At 35.0% G+C, this 18,510-nt stretch overlaps 1 protein-coding gene across 6 annotated transcripts; it reads right to left on the bottom strand.

The window, feature by feature from the left end:
• Window positions 1–13,105: 13,105 nt before the first annotated feature.
• Window positions 13,106–17,333, bottom strand: LOC137827944 (uncharacterized). Of its 6 annotated transcripts, none has more exons than XR_016523058.1 (7): window positions 16,425–17,317; window positions 14,794–14,926; window positions 14,603–14,656; window positions 14,425–14,516; window positions 13,822–14,005; window positions 13,475–13,648; window positions 13,106–13,391 (listed from the first exon to the last, which is right to left on the bottom strand). XR_016523058.1 is itself a non-coding variant. In XM_068634326.2 (7 exons), exons 1-7 carry the CDS (start codon window positions 17,069–17,071, stop codon window positions 13,279–13,281), a joined length of 1,449 nt encoding a protein of 482 aa, XP_068490427.1. In that variant the 5' UTR covers window positions 17,072–17,333; the 3' UTR covers window positions 13,106–13,278. The 6 variants fall into 6 exon arrangements, 2 of the variants coding, with proteins under 2 accessions (XP_068490427.1, XP_068490426.1); XR_016523057.1 differs by having other exon boundaries at window positions 14,794–14,929; window positions 16,425–17,311; XR_016523060.1 differs by having other exon boundaries at window positions 14,603–14,702; window positions 16,425–17,311.
• Window positions 17,334–18,510: the final 1,177 nt, after the last annotated feature.

Here is an 18,510-nt window from a genome sequence, read left to right as displayed (position 1 = left end):
ACCCAGAATTAACAGATTCAATTTCAAAAGAACAGATTTAGTTCTTGACAGAATTAAGCAAAACCAAAAATGAGTGCAGGGATGAGAAGAAAAAGACAAGCAAGTTTTTATACTGGTTCACTCATACAGAGCTACATCCAGTTTCACCTTACTCCAAGGTGGAATCCACTAAAACAGTATCAATCACTTACAAACACAACAGTTCTTGAACACTACAAGAACAATACAACCAATGCTGAAAAACCCTATTTCAGCACACCTTGCACTCCAAGAAACCCTGTCAAGGAGTGACTAACACTTACACCTTTACAAACCAATTAAAGGAAAGATAACACCTGAAAAGAAGATGCAAGAACACAAAACCAGTAGTTCAATTTGCTGCAGAATTGCACCAGCACCTTCACCAAGATCAAAGGTTTCCTAGAACAAGCACACTTGAAAATCCCTTCGGAAAACCTTTCAAAAATTCTTTTCAATCCTTCTTCTCACATAGAAAGTGTTTGATCTCTGTCAAAAACGTAATTGCTCAGCATCCTTTCATGTGAGAGAGGCTTTTCTTTATATAAAAAACAGTTTCTAACTTCTTTTCAAAAAACAGTTGAAAAGCTGTTACGAAAACAACAGATTCAGTTTTGAACTTAACAGATTTATTTTGTGAAAACTGCCAACTCAGCTAACTGAAATAACTGTCTGAGTTGTACCTTTGGTGCCCTAACTAACTTTCGAAAATCCTTTCAGCAGATCAAAGAATAAACTTGTTCTTTTACAGAGAAACAGATTTATTTTTGTGCAGTATCCTGATTTTTGAAGAAACCTCTAGAAAGATTTTGGAAAAACTTTTAATCACTTCATGTGCTTATTCTAGACTTGGTTAGGCATCTAGGATAGATCATGTAGCAAAAGGCAACCTTACACATACACAAGCCTACATACAAGATCATCTAAACCTATTACAAACTTCAAAACAAACTAGCTATTTTCTACATCAAACACATACTAAAACTAGGTAGAGAAGAGGCTTCATCCATCTTCAACAATCCCAAGTGTGCGCAGATGATTTGGTAGGCCCGGACGAACGCCCAACTGTTAGGATGAAGTTGGGCGGGGGCTATGTCAAGCTCGGTCAGGAGCTCCCTCTAGAAGCGGGTGAAAGGGAATCGAAACTCGACTTTCTTGAACATTGTGGCATAGATGAAGCAGAAGGGGCCGTCGTCGCTCCCCTGGTTATCGGTGCAAATAGGCTCTCCAGGAGGACAAGGATGCACAGATACCTTGTTATCGTGTTCCTTGCTGAAGGAAAGGTGAGTTTACCTTTCTTAAGGCGGAGGATGTCGCGGTCAGTGTTGATGGATGAAGTCTCAGCCAGCAGGGTTGGAGAGGCCCAAGGATATAGCTGCTTGTAGTTTGGAAGGGACCTCACAGCTGCGCTGGTGTGAGGTAGGTTTGGTTGCGGTTGGTTGGCTTGAGAAGGCGCGGGTCTCACGACCTGACTCGAAGGGACGTTAGGATCCCTTAGGGGGTCGCGAGAGGAGGAAGGGTTTGCCCTACGGGTGTTCGTCAGAGGGTTGCGAGGAGATGGAGGAGGGTTTGGTGTAACTTTTGTTGCAAGCCATCGGAGAAGCTGCAAGAAGACAAAAAGGGGAAGAGATGAGAGTTTGTAAGCAGAGCGACTCAACAGAAGAGAGGGGGATAGAAGAACAAGGGGGGCTCGCAGAGAAAAGGTTTAGAAACCCTAAACGCAGAAAAGAAAAGCAAAGCAGAGAAGACATCCCACAACGTATGCTCCAGACAGTTAATGGATGATGCAAACCGATTAAAATGCAGCAAGTATCAGTGGGAGTGATAAAAAAGTTACCTTTTGATGATCAGAAAAGTGTTCAGAAAGATGGAGATTGAAGGAGTCGAAGCGTTCGCTGAGGAGTTTCGAGAGTTTGGAGTAAGGAAGAAGAAAATGAAACAGTGAAATGGCGCGAAGTGTTTAAGGGTTTTGAAGAGTTTCGAACGTTGCGAGAAGTGCAAGCGACACGGAATTATGGTCGTTGATAGGTCCACGTGTCGAGCGATCGAAGGGGTTGGTGAAGTGTCAAATCGATGAACAGTATGAGCGCCAACGCGCGAGGCCACGTAGGTCGTCGGAAATTTGACCCAATAGTCTTTTCGTTGAACAAGTCGCAGCTTAAGACTGGGGGGCTTGTGTACCGACCAGGTCATCGGTTGTGATGACATGTCTGGCACGTGACCATGTGCAACAGAACACGTGGACAAGGGAGAGATGAATGGTTCGGGAGTGAGTATAGTCGCCGACCCATGGAAGCAGCGTGCTGCAATGAGCATAGCCGGTTGTCGTCGGGTTTGTATGACGTCGACGTATTAGACAATGGGAGATCGGGTGGTCAGACGTGAGGCGACCTAGTTAAACCTAGTTAACTGTTGGAGGCTCAGAAGAGTAGTTTCCAGCGAGTGATTCCAGTGAGATGGTTGTTACACCAGCGAAGGGAACAAAGGTCGAGTAAGCTGGGGGGAACACCTTGCTCATCGGCAACGGGACTCCCAGAGTGGACATTCGTTGGTGGCAAGGCTTCCCCAACTAGAACGTGTATGGCGTAGCAAGAGGAAGGGTGACACTCACGACAAGCGATATCACAAAGGTGATGCACTTTGTGGCATCCGGTACTCGCCTTGTCATGTGGTGTTTCACAGCGTAGTACGTGCCAGATGACTCTTTGAATAAGAGACTTAGCCGCGCGGCTGGTTACTACACATAAATAACGCTCAAGTTACCCCAACCCAAATGACGCCACGTGTAGGGTTGGATGTAATATGGAAATGACGCTCAAGTTGCCTTAGCTCAGATGATGACACGTGTAGGGCTGGGTACCACCTGCTACCCCAGCCCAGATGGTGACATGTGCAGGGTTGGATGCGAGCCACGCGTCCAAAGCGTAACTACCTGGAGAGAGAAAAAACCTAGCTATAAAGGTAAATTTAACAGAATTTGCAGAGGTACGTTTTTCATTACGGCTCATTGCTAGGGTTGTGTGCACTTTAGTACGGTTCTACAGAGTATATTTTTCTCTCAGTTTTTGGGTGTTCTTGTCACTCACTTGAGCGTCGGAGCGCCACCGGCCGCAAAGGCGCCACCTTGTGTTTTTCAGGTTCTCAGAGAGGCTATCTGTGGTGTGGACTTGAAGGACACGTGGTGTCAAGCTGGTGAGGGAGAACGTGACGAGGCAACGCTCTTGCGCTAGGTCAACCGATAGGAACAATGATGCTTCTTATCCCATGTATCTATTGTCATGCTTCTTTCAAACAATCTTTGTGTTTTTTTGAATTTGTCAAGTTATTAATGAAGTTGAAATCTAATCCTTCTATCTAGATCCTTTTTTAAATGGTCTCGTATAAACCATATAAAACTTCACTATCCGCATTGAAATTTTTATCATAATGAAATATGATACAAAAAAAATAACAAAAATTATTGAAATAAAAAGTCATTATTATTTTCAATAATGATCATGGTAATAATAATAGTTACTTACTTAGGATTAAGGTAGTAAGGAGCAACATGAAGAGGCCTAAGTAATTGGAAATTCCAACGAGTATCAATTATTTTCCACATCTTTTTGTATCGACAGTCTTGATTCTTGAACTTTGAGGTTATCTGTTCTTTAGCTCTATCTATAGCTTCATATAATATTATGTATGGCATAGCAGATTTTGCGTCTCCATCTACAAGCCTTAATAGTTTCAAAAATGGAGTTACACACTTCAAACAATATTGGATGGATTTTCATAATCTATAACACTTAAAGCAATGTTCACCACTTGTTTACCTTCGATTTTACTAGCATGGTTACTTGTTGTCCATTTTTGTGAAACACTTGGTCCATTCTTGTGAAACACTTGCAAATCTTGTGACTGTTGGTCGAGCTAATTCTTTTCCTTTGAAATACTTTCTATATAAGTTTAGGACCCATGTGTGCCTATAAATGAAAGTTGTGATCTTTTTGACATTTGCAACGGTATTATAAAATATTGGGTGCTGACCAATGTCTTCAAAAATTAAATCAAGACAATGAGTTGCACAAGAAGACCAAAATAATTTTGTTATCTTCTCCTCTAAAATTTTTCCTGCTGCCAAAAATTTAGAAGCATCATCGGTCACAACTTGCACAATATTGCCCTCCCCAATTTCTTCCACCACAAAATCTAAAAGATCAAACATTTGTTTGGCATCCTTGATCACATTACTACTATCAATAGATTTTAAGAAAAATGTTGCACTTGGACTATTCACCAAACAATTGGTAAGAGACATGTACAAGAAACATGGCATTGTGGAACTCGATGGACCATAGAGGTAACAACCACGTGGTAATGTATAATGAATTTATTTTAAACTATGGTCATTGAAGGTTGGGTCGAAATTCGTGAGTTTTATGGCTTTGAAGGGGATCATCGCATTTTGTTTTGTTATGTTGTCAAGGATAAATCCAGTGAATTGTTCGTGTTAAAAAATTTTTATCGCCTTTAGAGTCGTGCTGCTATCAACAATGATCCTCTAGTATATTTTACTTAAAACTTGTGTTTTAATTAATACATGCATGAACATTTTTGCTTATTGGCTATGTGTTGGATTTGTCTACTACTGATGTGAGTTGATTTTAGGATTGTTCATTTTATGGTGTGAGACTTTACTTAGATTTAAATTTTAGGAATTTAAGAGTGAAGACCTTAGGAAAATCTCCACTGGACATTAACTTAACCGAGTGGTTAAGTAGATGGGAAGGTTCATTTCACAAAGGCAAAAGGAAAAGACAATTATAAGGTGAAAATGATGTTAGAAGGTGCGAAATTAAAGAACAAGGAAAAGAAAACAAAATAGAATTGCCTAATGGAAACAAGGAAAACCAAACAAGAACATAATACAAAAGAGTAAAAATGGAATGACAATGGAAGAATAGATGAAGGAAGGAGAAAACTCATGTGATGGATTTGAGAAGTGGAACACGCCACTTGGAGTGTGATTGGCCTCCAAGGTAAGTGAAGATAATCGCCACTTAAGAACTCTCAATACTCACAAGATAAGACCTAAATGCTAAGAGGAATTCAAACCTCAGTACAACCTCACACAATTTGTGCAAAGTAACTCTTCTTCTATTAATTTCAACTTGTAAAATACACTAGGTAGGCCTCCTATTTATAGGTGAAGGAACCTTGGAGAACAAGCTAAAGGGGTAGGATGGGAAAAGGGAAAAAATGGGCAGCTCAAGGGTTTGACTAGACTTGTTCTTCTAAAAACTAGGTCAAAATGCCTTCCAAAAGGGCTAGGAATAAGCTAAAATGCTACACACACCCCCTATTATGCTAATGGTACCTTATTTTAGCCTATCTTTGTTATTTGGACTCCTAAAGTGAGCTCAATTTATTTACATAACTTTTCTCTTGTGTAAAAGACCAGAAGGAAGACTTCTGATATTGTGGTTTATAACTTCTTCCGCTGATGCTTTCTTGAGGTTTGGTGGGACCCGACTTTGTATACTGAGATGATTGACCTTTTTGTGAGGTGCTTGATGTGTCCTTAGTCATTTGTTGGTTGCTTTGGTTTGTATCATGCCCCCCCAGGTTGGAAAGAATTCATCCTCGAATTAGAACTCCTGCAAATAACATAGTTAGTTTGTTTCCAGAGAAGATATTTCAAATTTTAGGATGTGAAACAAACTTATGCTCATGAAGTTTGGGGATTTCACATGGGTGAATTTTAGATACATGGCACGGTTGTAGAGAATGTTTAGGGAAGAGATGGTTTGTTTGTGAAAATCCTCTTAGAAGTGGATAACCTTTAGGAGGTTTTTGAAGGTCATCCCTAAACTTCTTTAACAAATATGTCAAGTATTTAGAATTATTCGAAAATGAAAAAGAGAAGGAAGAATTATACCTAGGAGGTGTAGTGATTTTCGTAGGAGATAACAAGATGAGACCCACTTTACTTTCCTCTTCTTTTTCATTTTCTTTTTTAGCTTTTGTTTTAATTTGGTATTGATTCACTTCGTGTAACATTGTGGTTCTTTTATTTAAACATTTAAAACATTTTGTGCTTGAAGGTTTGGTGGGTGACTTAGGGGTAGATGTAGAAGGACTGTGTTTAGAAACTTTTTGGTGAGAAGTGATTTCTTTTGAAAAATTGGAAGGAGAAGTTTTTGTAGAATTTTTGTTTGTATCCTTCCATGAAAATTTGTAGAAGCCATCATTATGAGTATTTTAGAAAAGTTGTTTTCTTCAAAAGTTGTGATTCCACCTTGATGGCTAGGTGAACCACTTTCTTTAAAGAAGAGTACTCATATTTCTACAATATCTTGAATTTCTCTCCTCAAACCACTTACAAACCTAGCTATCTTTGACTCTTCATTATCATGCATATTAATTTTAGTCAAAGTTGTTTCTAAGTCTTTAAAGTATTCATCTACCGTCCTAGGTCCTTGATGAAGTCGTTGGAGCTTCAACAAGAGTTCCTTCCTATAAGGAGGAGGAACAAACCACGCATGCACACATGCTTTCAAATCATACCAAGAGACCATGGTTGGCCTCTTGTTTAGCCCAATGTCCATTACAGTTTGTTGCCACCATTGGTTGGCATAGTCTAAAAAAACTAGGGAAGCTAACCTAACCTTTTGGTCCTCGATGATCTTATACACATTAAATAGATGTTCAACTTTAGCTTCCCATTCTAAATACAAAGTAGGGTCATTGGACCCATTAAAACTAGATAACTTTACAAAATCAAAAGAATGTTGTGGTTGGTGGTGGTGTTGATGGTGTCGTTTTGCAAAAGTGTGCACTTGCCAATCATGTTCTTGACTCCCATAGTGCATGGATGGTCTAGGTGCTCTTGGCGGCTCCAATCTCCTTTCTTGATTTTGCCTTGCTTGAGCTTCTTCTAGTCTTTGCAATCTTTTCGCTAGCTGGCTTATTTTCTCGTCTTTGTGGACAAGTCGCTTCTTGACCTCCACAAGTTCTCCCAAAAGGTGGGCTTTGTGATATGATTTCTAAAGACAAATGACCCATAATTTTTGCACAAAGGAACAAACAATTAGTGAAAACAATTTAAACATTCCTCACGTTGGCGTCACTTTTGGTGAAGTTCAAGAAGAGAACACTCAAAGCACTTCAAAGAAATTCTTCCACTTCACAAAAGGTCTTTCTTGCGGTTGAGATACTCTCAAATGAAAAAGGTCAAAGCCTTAAACACTTGATCTTAAAGGAAACCACCACAAAACTTAAGAAAATAAAATAAAAGACAAACAAAAAAAGCTTAAGCAAGAAAAGCTAAACCAAATTTTGAGAAAGAGATTATGACAAAACTTGAAGAAAAACAATCAAGAAAAGGCACACAAAAAGGACTCAAAGATACTTACTAAACTTTTAACAATGAAACTTTTTCTTTAGAAATTGCTAAAGCAAAAGGATAAAAATTCCACAATGGTTGAAATCAATATGCCAATCAAGTTCAATCCAAATTTGGAAAATGTTTTTCTTTAAAAATTGATACCATAAATTTGCGTTTCCACTTTTCTCCCTTTTTTATACTAGTTTTTGAATTATGGAAATGAAATGTCCATAGTTTTGATCATGCATAATTTCCAATAACTCCAATTTTCACAAAAATTTTGGGATTCAATATAATTGAACACTTGAAATCTTTTGTTTGGAACTTAAATCTACTTCTACTAAAACAAGTTTCTAATTACTTCTCAAATTTTCAAAATTAAAAGAAAAGTAAGTAGAATCAAAGTAAGGACTCCTAGAACACTAATGAACATATGACTCAAAGCAAAAGGCAAGAAAACAATAAGACAGAAAAAATAACAATCCAAAAGCGAAACAAAGCAATGAAAAATAAAATAGTTGAATGGAAATTGCAAGGAAAATAAAGGGCTGAAAAATTAAATTGCAACAATTTAAAGACAAGAATTAAAGGTACTTGAATTTAAAGACAAGAATTAAAGGTACTTGAATTTAAAGACAAGAATTAAAAGTACTTGAATTTAAAGACAATAAATTAAAGGTGCTTGAATGTAAAGAATGTAAACAATTATAAGGTGAAAATTATGCTAGAAGGTGCGGAATTAAAGAACAAGGAAAAGAAACCAAAATAGAATTTCCTAATGGAAACAAGAAAACCAAACAAGAACATGATACAAAGAGTAAAAATGGAATGACAATGGAAGAATAGATGAAGGAAGGAGAAAGCTTATGTGATGGGTTTGAGAAGTGGAATACGCCACTTGGAATGTAATAAGATAAGATAAGTGAAGATAGACACCACTTGAGAGCTCTCAATATTAATAAGATAAGACCTAAATGCTAAGAAGAATTCAAATCTCACTACAACCTCACACAATTTGTGCAGAGTAACTCTTCTTCTATTAATTTCAACTTGTAAAATACACTAGGTAGGCCTCCTATTTATAAGTGAAGGAGCCTTGGGGAACAAGCTAAAGGGGTAGGATGGGAAAAGGGAAAAAATGGACAGCCTTAGGGTTTGACTTAGTCCTAGGCTTTTCCTTCTAGAAACTAGGTCAAAATGCCTTCCAAAAGGGCTAGGAACAAGCTAAAATGCTACCCACACCCCCTATTATGCTAATGGTACCTTATTCTAGCCTATCTTTGCTATTTGAACCCCTAAAGTGACCCCAATTTATTTACATAACTTTTCTCTTGTGGAAAAGACCAGAAGAAAGAACTTCTAATATTTTGGTTTATAACTTCTTCTTCTCTAATGCTTTCTCGAGGTTTGGTGGGACACGGTTTTGTATACTAAGATGACTGACCATTTTGTGAGGTGTTTCGTGTGTCCTTAGTCATCTATTGGTTGCTTTGGTTTGTATCATCTACCTTTGCGAGTTATATTCGCAGAGGAAAATTCAAGAAGGTTCTTTTGCATGGGATTAAAAAAGAAGTGAAGTGCAAAGTTCTCATCTGACATATTTCTAAAAGATCAGTCAAAATTGGAAGTAGATTGAAGGAATTTTGTAATGCACACGCACTTCGTAAAGGAGATAAACTTATCTTTGAGGGACATAACGACCAACCATATCCACACCTTAGGGTTATTTTTATGACGTAAATTTGTAATGATTATTATTTTTTGAGTCCATTGGCAATCTATAGGTTTGATGAAAACAAGGACAATATTTTTGAGTCCATATTGACAATCGTGTAAGTTTCTCAAACCATGTTAATGTTTATGTTTTTTCTATTGTTGTTTCATAACAAAATTTTGTGTAGTTTCTTCATTTAATCTGTAGGAAAAATTCGAAGTTATTTCACTAAAGGTCATCAATGAAATTGATAGCCGCACAGTAATTATTCATTATTTGCATTGTAAACATAATTGTTTGTTTTTCATGTGGATTATGATATTTTTTTCACCATGCATTCTCTATCTACAAATTAATGTGTTGCCATAATTTGATGTGCTCAACAATCTATATCGGTTAATACATCAAACATTGAAATTGTTATTGTGGTTTATATACTTCTTTGTATTTAATTTATTTTTCATTCTTCTTGGTATTATTTATTTATATGCTAAACACCAAAAACAATGTTTACCTATTATTTTAACAAGTTGTATTGTTAGTACACCAATTAACATTTTTGTAGAAGTTCTTACTAGTTTACTATTGGTTATTTTGTCCTTATGTTTTTAACAACTTATTATGGATTATATTTTTGTCATTTTCTGTATTATTACCTATGTGCTGATATAATTTTATATGATTAACACAAAATACATCTTTTGATTTAGAAATACACATTATTGTTCATCATGAATTGCATTTTTATTTTTTATTTTTTTTGTCATATATTTTTCTTTATACATTAAATTATATAATAATTACTTTGATATTTTTTAGATTGTTATTTCATATCAATACTTGAAACTTATTCCATGCAGGATTATCCTGCATGAAACAATGCAACTTTCAGTCAATAATCAAACATCAATATTAAACAATACTTCAAGTGTAGTTGAATGGTTTATTTATATCCTAATTGTCCTATATTTGTATTAAATATGTATTATCTACAATCATGTACTTTTTGGTTTTCCAAATTGTTATTAAATCTTTACACTTTAATGTTGTTCGTACATTTGTAATTCTAATTTTTAGTAATCAATCTTTACAATTTCTTGATGTCTCATTTGTAATCTTCTAATAGCATATCCAATTAAATTTTGGAATTGAATTAATTTTCCATAACTGAATAACACAAAAAATTTAATTCTAAATTGATAAATACCATCATCAAAAAGTATAAACCATTTAAATAATATAATGATACTATGTTACAAAGAAACTAGCCCAAACAAAGAAAATGATAAACTAATTATATAACTACTACAAAGAATATGTTCCAAAATATGCAAAAATTAGTTACCTTGCATAATTGCATTGATGTATAAAACTAGAAAGTTTTCTAACATCTTAAATGTTCCAAAACATGTAATAAAAATTCATTCTCCATAATTACCTTGATGTATAGACAAAGTTCCAGTAATGCAACAAAGCTTTAAGGAGTACAAAACTGAATTGTACTGTAGAAACTAATTTTAGTTTTACATACTTACCCTTATCCTTTTCTAAATGCAAGTGTGTCTGATATTCTTTCAAATTCAATCACACAAAAAAACTTCATAAGATGTTATGCAATAAGCTTTCAACAAAGAAACAAACAATGCATACTATCATTGCTTTCTCACCCTGCGAAACATATGTATATGCACAAGCAGAGGAAATAACACCAAAAAATAATAACATAAGCATACATGGAACGATTTAACTGTGTAAGTGATTACATAATTTGTTTATTTGTAGATCAACATAGTAAAATTATGCAGCTTGCATAACATAACATATGTATACAACTATGAACCTGCCTAAAAGCTTAAATATATGTACTACAGATAAATTCTTGTTCTTATTAATATACTTTGTTCATTCATATTTCATGTATACCATTCAACTACATGTGTCATGCTTTTGCATCCTCTATTCTTAATGGAGTTAAAATGAGACAAAACGAAAATGTAAAGCTCTTTTCTAATCGAAAACCCAAACAAAAACTACAAAATGACTAAATTTTGTTTAAAAATACATTATTTCGTTCTTTTATGTTTTCCGTCATACTTTTTTTAAATCCATCTTCTGAAAAAATTCAATTTGATACAAGCATAAAAAAACACTACCCTCGTGTTTTGCTTAAGTACAACAAGAACCATAACAATATGAATTTACATCTAAAACAAAATGATAGAAAGCCTCTAAGGTTTTATGAACCTTTTTGTCACACATAAACATCATTCACTGTACCCACCTCACAAATTAGTAGTGACAGATATCAATGTTCAAAACAACAATGAAATGGTGTTACTTTAAAATACCACATCATATTAGTTTTATTCAGAACAAAACACATCTCAAACCGTTTTGTTTGACATATTAATATACTGCTTTATTTGTTTATTTAATAACATTATTTAATTCTTCACTCACTCATATAGCTTTTAAACCATTCACTCTTGAAACCAAGGACTCTTTAATCACCCACTCTTGAAACTCCATTCTTAAAAATTGCATTCAATTAAATGCTATAGTTGTAAACACAAATGCATCGTTTGAAATACAAACCTCGCATTTATTACACCACATTACTCATTAAATAACAATTACCCTTCTATAATCAATTAACATCTTAACTCGTCTCTCTTTATTCCTCATTCCTCTCTCCATTCTTTCCATTTCTATTCTCGGTGTATTCTTCAATTAAGAAAAATTGTTAGTCCCACAAACAAACATAGAACGACACAACCAAAAGGGCTTCTTTGGGTGCATGAGTTTCCAATATCAGGTATTTGATTTTTGGTTTTAACATTCATTATTTTTTGACTGGTGACAAGTTTAGATGCTTTTTTTAATCTATATACAATACTTTTCAAGGAATAGGACAATATGGATCATGTATTCGCTACTCAATTTAGAGAAGAGGTTACTCAATTAGAAGACCATAGTGGGAATGTACATCCAATCATTGTATAATATTTGTATAATATGGATCTTCTGAAACCACGGGTAATCAATGAATGGTCTGACTTACAAAAAGTTTAATGATTTCAAAGGAAACCATCATATTCTTTTATGATACGTGAACAACTCTTATTTTTATATAACTGTATTTAATAACAGTCAGGACCACCTGCACTTGCAGTGTACTTAAACAGTCTCATGAGGAATGCACCTGTTTTCGATGATCTAAACCAACATTTTGAACTAATCCTAATTTTATATAATTGTGAATCAAGTCATATGATAATATTTACTTTAATCTTTTATTTAGTTATTTTAAAAAAAAATTATAGACGATTTAAATTACGTTAATATTACCTTACATAATTTGTATCCTTCATTTGTGACTTATTTATGCACCTGGAATTTGAAATTTATTAACCTTATGGCCATCTAAAAATTGAAAAGTGCAAAACAATGAAAAAAAAATAACCAAATAAATCAACAAAACTTAAATCAAGATGGAAAAAAAATTATATTAGAAAAAACGACAAGATTGTCTTTGAACACGACCAAATAAAAAAATTCAAATTATTCTCCTTTTATAAGAAATACCTTTTTCATAATTATTTATTGTTATTTATTTTCTTCAATTTTTGTCTTCCTTTATTAAGACTTGAACAAGTTATGCATTATGTTTACTATTTATGTTTATTATTTATTTATCTTATTTTTATATATTAGTTTATTTATTTGTATATGATGGATGTTTATTTCTTTTATATATACACTTGCTTTGTATTTATATATGTATATGCATTCTATTTTTACTTCTTTGTAATTCATACTATACATCCTAATTAAATTTAGAAACACTTTCTCACCTCCTATAAATTGATTCGAGTTCAAATTAACTAATTATCTTTCTTTATATAAGTTAATAATTAATACATTTTTGGCGAATATCTCAAATGTGTAATTTTAAAAATAATTCATTTTTAAACTTAATAAATAAGTAACGGTGTGGAGTTAAATTTCCTAGTGTTAAAAACTAGTTAAGTTACATTTGCATTCCCTCTTCAGTACAGTGAATCAGTCGTGCGAGGTTAATAAATACATTATGGTCACAGGTAAAGCTTCAATTGAGAAAAAACAAAACACGTGAAAAACAAGGGATGTAATCTGATTACAAGAAAATCATACACAATTAACTAGGAAGCTGATGCTCCACTCTACCGGTTTGCTCGATCAAAGTGCCAACTTGATCTCCACATAAAGCTCTTGAAACATTCCCTGGTTCAAGCATGTTGAAAACTACAACTGAAGAAAAAAAACTGCCTCAGAAAAAAAAGGGGGTTTAAAGGATGATTACCAATGAAACAAAACAGAGAGAAAATACCAACCAGGTATTCCATTCTCTTCACAATATGCCAGTGCCATCGTATCCATGGTTGCGACGCCCCTAGAAACGACTTCCCTAAAGGAAATTCGATCAAGGGTTGCATTATCATTGCCCGGATGGCAGTCAAAAAAGACACCATTCACATTAGTACCTTTCAGAACCGCATCAGCATTAACTGGAAAAAAAATACATAGTTGGAAGACTCAAAATTCATTCCTACCTCAAGCATCAAGCATTGAATACTGATGTGAGCAACAGTGCTAGTGTATTATAGAGCACATGATTAGGACTGACTTTATAACATAAAACAAAATATTAAGATCCCAAAGCAAAAGTTTAAGGTCATACTCTCAGAAGCTCTGAGAACTGCAGCTGTATCGGTGGTAAAAAGTGGATTTCCTATGCCAGCACCAACACCACCAAATATGACGACCCTTCCTTTCTCAAGGTGTCTAATAGATCGTTGCCTGCTATATGGTTCAGCAACCTCAGGCATCGAGAATGCACTCTGAACACGTGCCTGGACACCCAGCTTCTCCAAAGCAGATTGAAGTAAAATAGAATTCATGACTGTTGCCATCATTCTTGTTTTTACAGAAAATAATATTTAGCCAGGATGAAATCAAACATCTGGGGGCAGTGGGGCTATTATTCCATTTTATCAATTGTCAATTTTAAATAACATAGTAAAATAAAAAGCAGGTTGTAGTGTAAGTTAATATCACAACCCATTATGAACATCTTAACACTAAAAAAAACTATCTTACTCTTAATCAAAACCCAGTTATAATTTTCTCAAACTCATCCTATACTTTATACGAATAGAGCCTCACAAAATACAATCAATGAAAGAAAAAATTGGGTTGATCAGTATAAATAACTTCATAAAAAAATAATCAATCAAGGACAACATGTATGTATTATTGCTAACAAAGCACTAAAACCACTTACCCTATTTGGTATGCCGTAGGTCTATCCAACCCTGTAGCAGACACCCATGCATCTCCACAAAAGAAGTTACTACCACCAACAACAATGGCTACCTATAGAATTTAGCTTCAGGCAACGTTAACACAAACTAACAGGCTGCATAAAAAAATTATTGAGCACTAAAGAAGGTAATGAATACCTCCACCCCAAGGCGGCAAGCTGTTGCCACTTCCCTAGCAATCTGCATTGCCACCTAATGATGGAAGGAAGCAGTTGAATTGCAGTTTCCAGTTAAGTATCTAAGAGTAGGAAGTGCAATCTATTCATTCAAATATCCTCAACAACCAATATCCAATGAATGTTTAATAGAACCAAAAACAAAACTGGCACCTTGGGGTCAATATTCTGGCCGTTTCCAGCCAGTGCAGAGCCACTAATTTTAAACAGAACTCTCTGCCATTTCAGATTTGACTCCGGTTTTGTTTTAAGGTTGTTTGCCACGACACCGTTGTTAGGGCCATATCTGCTGACAGAATCAACACAAACAATCAGGGCCATGCCAACATATCTTACACCATAACACATCAAGAACAGCCAACTATTAATTGAAGCAACAAGAAGAATTATAAAACATGTCCTGTAACACCATCAAGAACAAGAGACTGACTACACCAAGTTTACAAGAACAATCAAACCTTGTCTTTGTTGTAGATAATTCAGTTAGTGTTGTATGTTAGTTAGGTAGTTAGTGGGCTGTTGGCTAACTGCTTATAATAGTTCTATAAAATAGTAATGATGTATTGTGATACATGTGTGTGAAATGTAAAGTTTCAGATTCAGTAACCATATCTCTAGTTCTCTTTCCCTTTTCTTCTCTAACAAGTGGTGCTATTTTGATTGCGGACCTATGTGTGTTGCCCACTAAGCTTCTAAGGTGTTCTGCTGTGCGAGAAGAGAAACCCACCCTTCCTGTGTGGGTTTTCTATCTGTTTTGCTCTGTTGACAGGGACAGTCGATATCTTTTGAGCAAGCTATCAAGGAACCTAAATGAAAGGCAGAAATGGAGGAGCTGAGGGCAATATAGAAAAACCACCCAATGGGAGCTTGTCAAGCCTATGTCAAGGGCACTTTAGGATATGGGTTGCTGTTTTCAAAACATGACAGAAAGATTTCTGATGAAGTATTTGGCTATTGTGATTCAAATTGGTGTGGTGATAAATATGACAGGAAAAGTACAGCAGGTATGTGTTTATGATGTGTGGAGCTCCTATTTCACGGTGTTCTAAGAAGGAGTCAGTGGTGGCATTGTCTTCATGTGAGGCTGAATACATTGCAGCCTCAATGGGAACTTGTCAAGCCTTCAGGCTTGCGAACTTGATGACAGAAATGAAAATTGGAAGAAAAGAGCCTATGAAGATGGTAGTAGATAACAAGTCAGCTATAAGCTTGGCTAAACGTCTTATTGCTCATGGAAGGAGCAAGCATATTGAAACAAGATTTCACTTCCTAAGGGATGAAGTCGGTAAAGGGAAATTGGAGTTAAAATATTGCAGTACCAATGAAAAAGTGGCTGACATTTTAACTAAACCTTCCAAAGTTGACAGACTCAAGCTGATTAGAGAGATGATAGTAGTGGTGTCTATTACTAATCTGAATTAAGGGAAAGTGACGTAGATAATTCATTTAGTCTTATATGTCAGTTAGAGTCGATTGCTAACTACTCTGCTTATATTAGTTTATAAATAGTAGTGATGTATGTGTGAAATGTAAAATTTCAGATTGGATCACCATATCTCTTGTTCTCTTTCCCTTTGTTTTCTCTATTCTTATGAGTGTATTTGTTCGGTTTCCCTTTTCTTCTCTGTTCTCGTGAGTGTGTTTAGTGTGTTCTAACAGTCTTAGTGGGTTGAGTTTGCTACACATACCAAACACATCGATGCATTGTACAACATTTACGGACCCAAAATGCATAAGCACAACCAAGAACTAACATAATAGGTGATTTAATCAAAAACTGAGACCTGTTCTTGGTTTGTCTAGCCATAGAAGAGGAATTAACATCAGCAGCACTAGTGTCAACAATAGCTTCAATTTTATTAAACCAATGCCAGTGACTAGTGTCAATGCCATCACTTCCAATTCTCTGAAGCTCCACCTTATACCTCTTCTTCAAATTATCAATCTTATTCTTACATTGCTCCACGCTCTTCTGATGCTTCACCTCTCCGCCACACCGTTCCCCCACCGCCTCCGCCACCTCCTCCCAGTCACGGCCACGGAGGTTGCCGCGGTTCAGCTGGTTGAACTTATCCGTGTACGCCTCCAATAGACACGCGATCGCCGTGTCGCTCCAATCTTCTCTATCCTTCCGATAATCGCTGCCGCGGCGGAAAGTACCATCGGTTTTCGAATCTGAATGGGCGGCAGATTTGAGCTTCTTGTTGTGGTAGTAAGAACTGCCGGCGGCGGAGGCGCGTTTGGAGCCGGATTTGGCGGAGTCGTCAGAGAAGGAGGAGTGGGGGTAGTAATCGGCGGTGACGGAATCGGCGGCGAGGAGAGTGGTGAGGCTAGAAGAGGAAGAGGAAGGGAAGTGGTGGAGCGTGGGCGCGTGGATGTGAGGCTGCGCGTGGGAGGGAGAGTCGAGGAGGGGAAAGTCTTCGGTGGCCATTAACAGAAAGAGTGATTGGGGTTCGGTAGGATTAGGGTTTGTGACGGAGGAAACAGAGACGACGTTATGACGGAGGCTGTAACGATTTCCGTCATCAAACTGTTCGGTTAAGGGTTGAGTTGTTTGTTGCCGCTCAGTTCTGTTCTGTTCTCGTTCTGTGTTTTAACAGATAAACAGATAAACCAAAACGAAGGTGTAACGAAACCCTACGCAGGCAATCCAAAACACTCATAGCGATGACAAACTATTTGTAAAACCATTCTCTATTCCCTTTATTAATTTCATCATAAATATTTCTTTTAATTTTCTTACACTTACTTATATTTTTAATATATCACCTTTATTTATTTTTTTATTCTTTAAGAAAAAATTATTGCTTTTTATTTTTAAAATAATATAACTTTTTTCTACTATACTTTTGTTTTCATTTATAATAGGTAATTTATTTAAAATTACATTAAATATAGAAAAAAATTCTACGTAATATTTTATAGAAAGAAAAGAAATATTATCTAATATATATCTATATGCTAATTTATAAAGAGGTAACAATTTTCATAATTAATTTTTATGTACACTTTTTTTCATAAGTAATAATCTATAGGATAGATTTACTCTTATAGTTTTAATAACTGTTTGTTATCATGCTATATTTTATTTTTTGTGATAACTTTTTTTATAACATAAAGTATGGATACACAAACGTGTTATGGTGTCTAAGTTTTCAGTAATTATCTATATTATGTCATTATAGAAGAGCTTTCACTAGTTGTTATTTATATCATTATATAATTTTTAAACATTTTTGTATTATACTATTTTTTTCAATAAAAAAAATAGTATAATGATATAATTATTATGTTCGCGTACACAATTTTTGAATTGCTCTACAAGCTTCAAAATTATCAATCAAATCATATATAGACAAAACTGTGGTTAAACTTCAATTTAAAAACAAAATTTCAGTATTTCTAGTGCGACCACTAACAAATCACTCGTCCAAACACCTATCCATATTCATTTCATTTTATACCTACAAACAAATTACCCATCTATTAATGTCTATCAATAGTAATAATATAAGACAGGAATTAATATAAGTATAAATTTTTAATTATGAATTAAGATAATAAGATCAAACTTTTTAACAAGTTTCTTATTAAATTTGACTGTAAACTTTTTGGATAAATTTTAAATATAAAATGAATTTACTTTAAACTCAATATTATTTAATTTAAAAAAAAAGATAATCGAAAATCAAATTTACAGGAGATCGCAAACACTACCTACTAAGTTCTATCCCTTATAATAAAAATGGATAATAATCTTATCACTGACGTTGTGGCTTGATTTCGTAAGCTACCTTTTCTTCCATAAATTGCATGAAAAGGAAGATGCCGTGGGATTAAAAAACCCACATGAATTATAGAAAGCTGCTA

Source organism: Phaseolus vulgaris, chromosome 7 (assembly GCF_051622355.1).
Source record: "Phaseolus vulgaris cultivar YP4 chromosome 7, ASM5162235v1, whole genome shotgun sequence".
NCBI classification, from domain to species: domain Eukaryota; kingdom Viridiplantae; phylum Streptophyta; class Magnoliopsida; order Fabales; family Fabaceae; genus Phaseolus; species Phaseolus vulgaris.
The sequence above is the reverse complement of the archived record's forward strand: the minus strand, read 5'-3'. Positions and strand labels throughout refer to the sequence as shown.

Bases quoted from the DNA above. Each gene is read 5' to 3' on its own strand.
- LOC137827944 (XM_068634325.2), bottom strand. From the start codon at position 17,071: ATGGCCACCGAAGACTTTCCCCTCCTCGACTCTCCCTCCCACGCGCAG. The intron at 14,517-14,602 runs GTATTCATTACC...TAAATTCTATAG, and splicing joins CTTGCCGCCTTGGGGTGGAG to GTAGCCATTGTTGTTGGTGG. The intron at 13,392-13,474 runs GTTGGTATTTTC...TTTTTTCTTCAG, and splicing joins TGAAGAGAATGGAATACCTG to TTGTAGTTTTCAACATGCTT.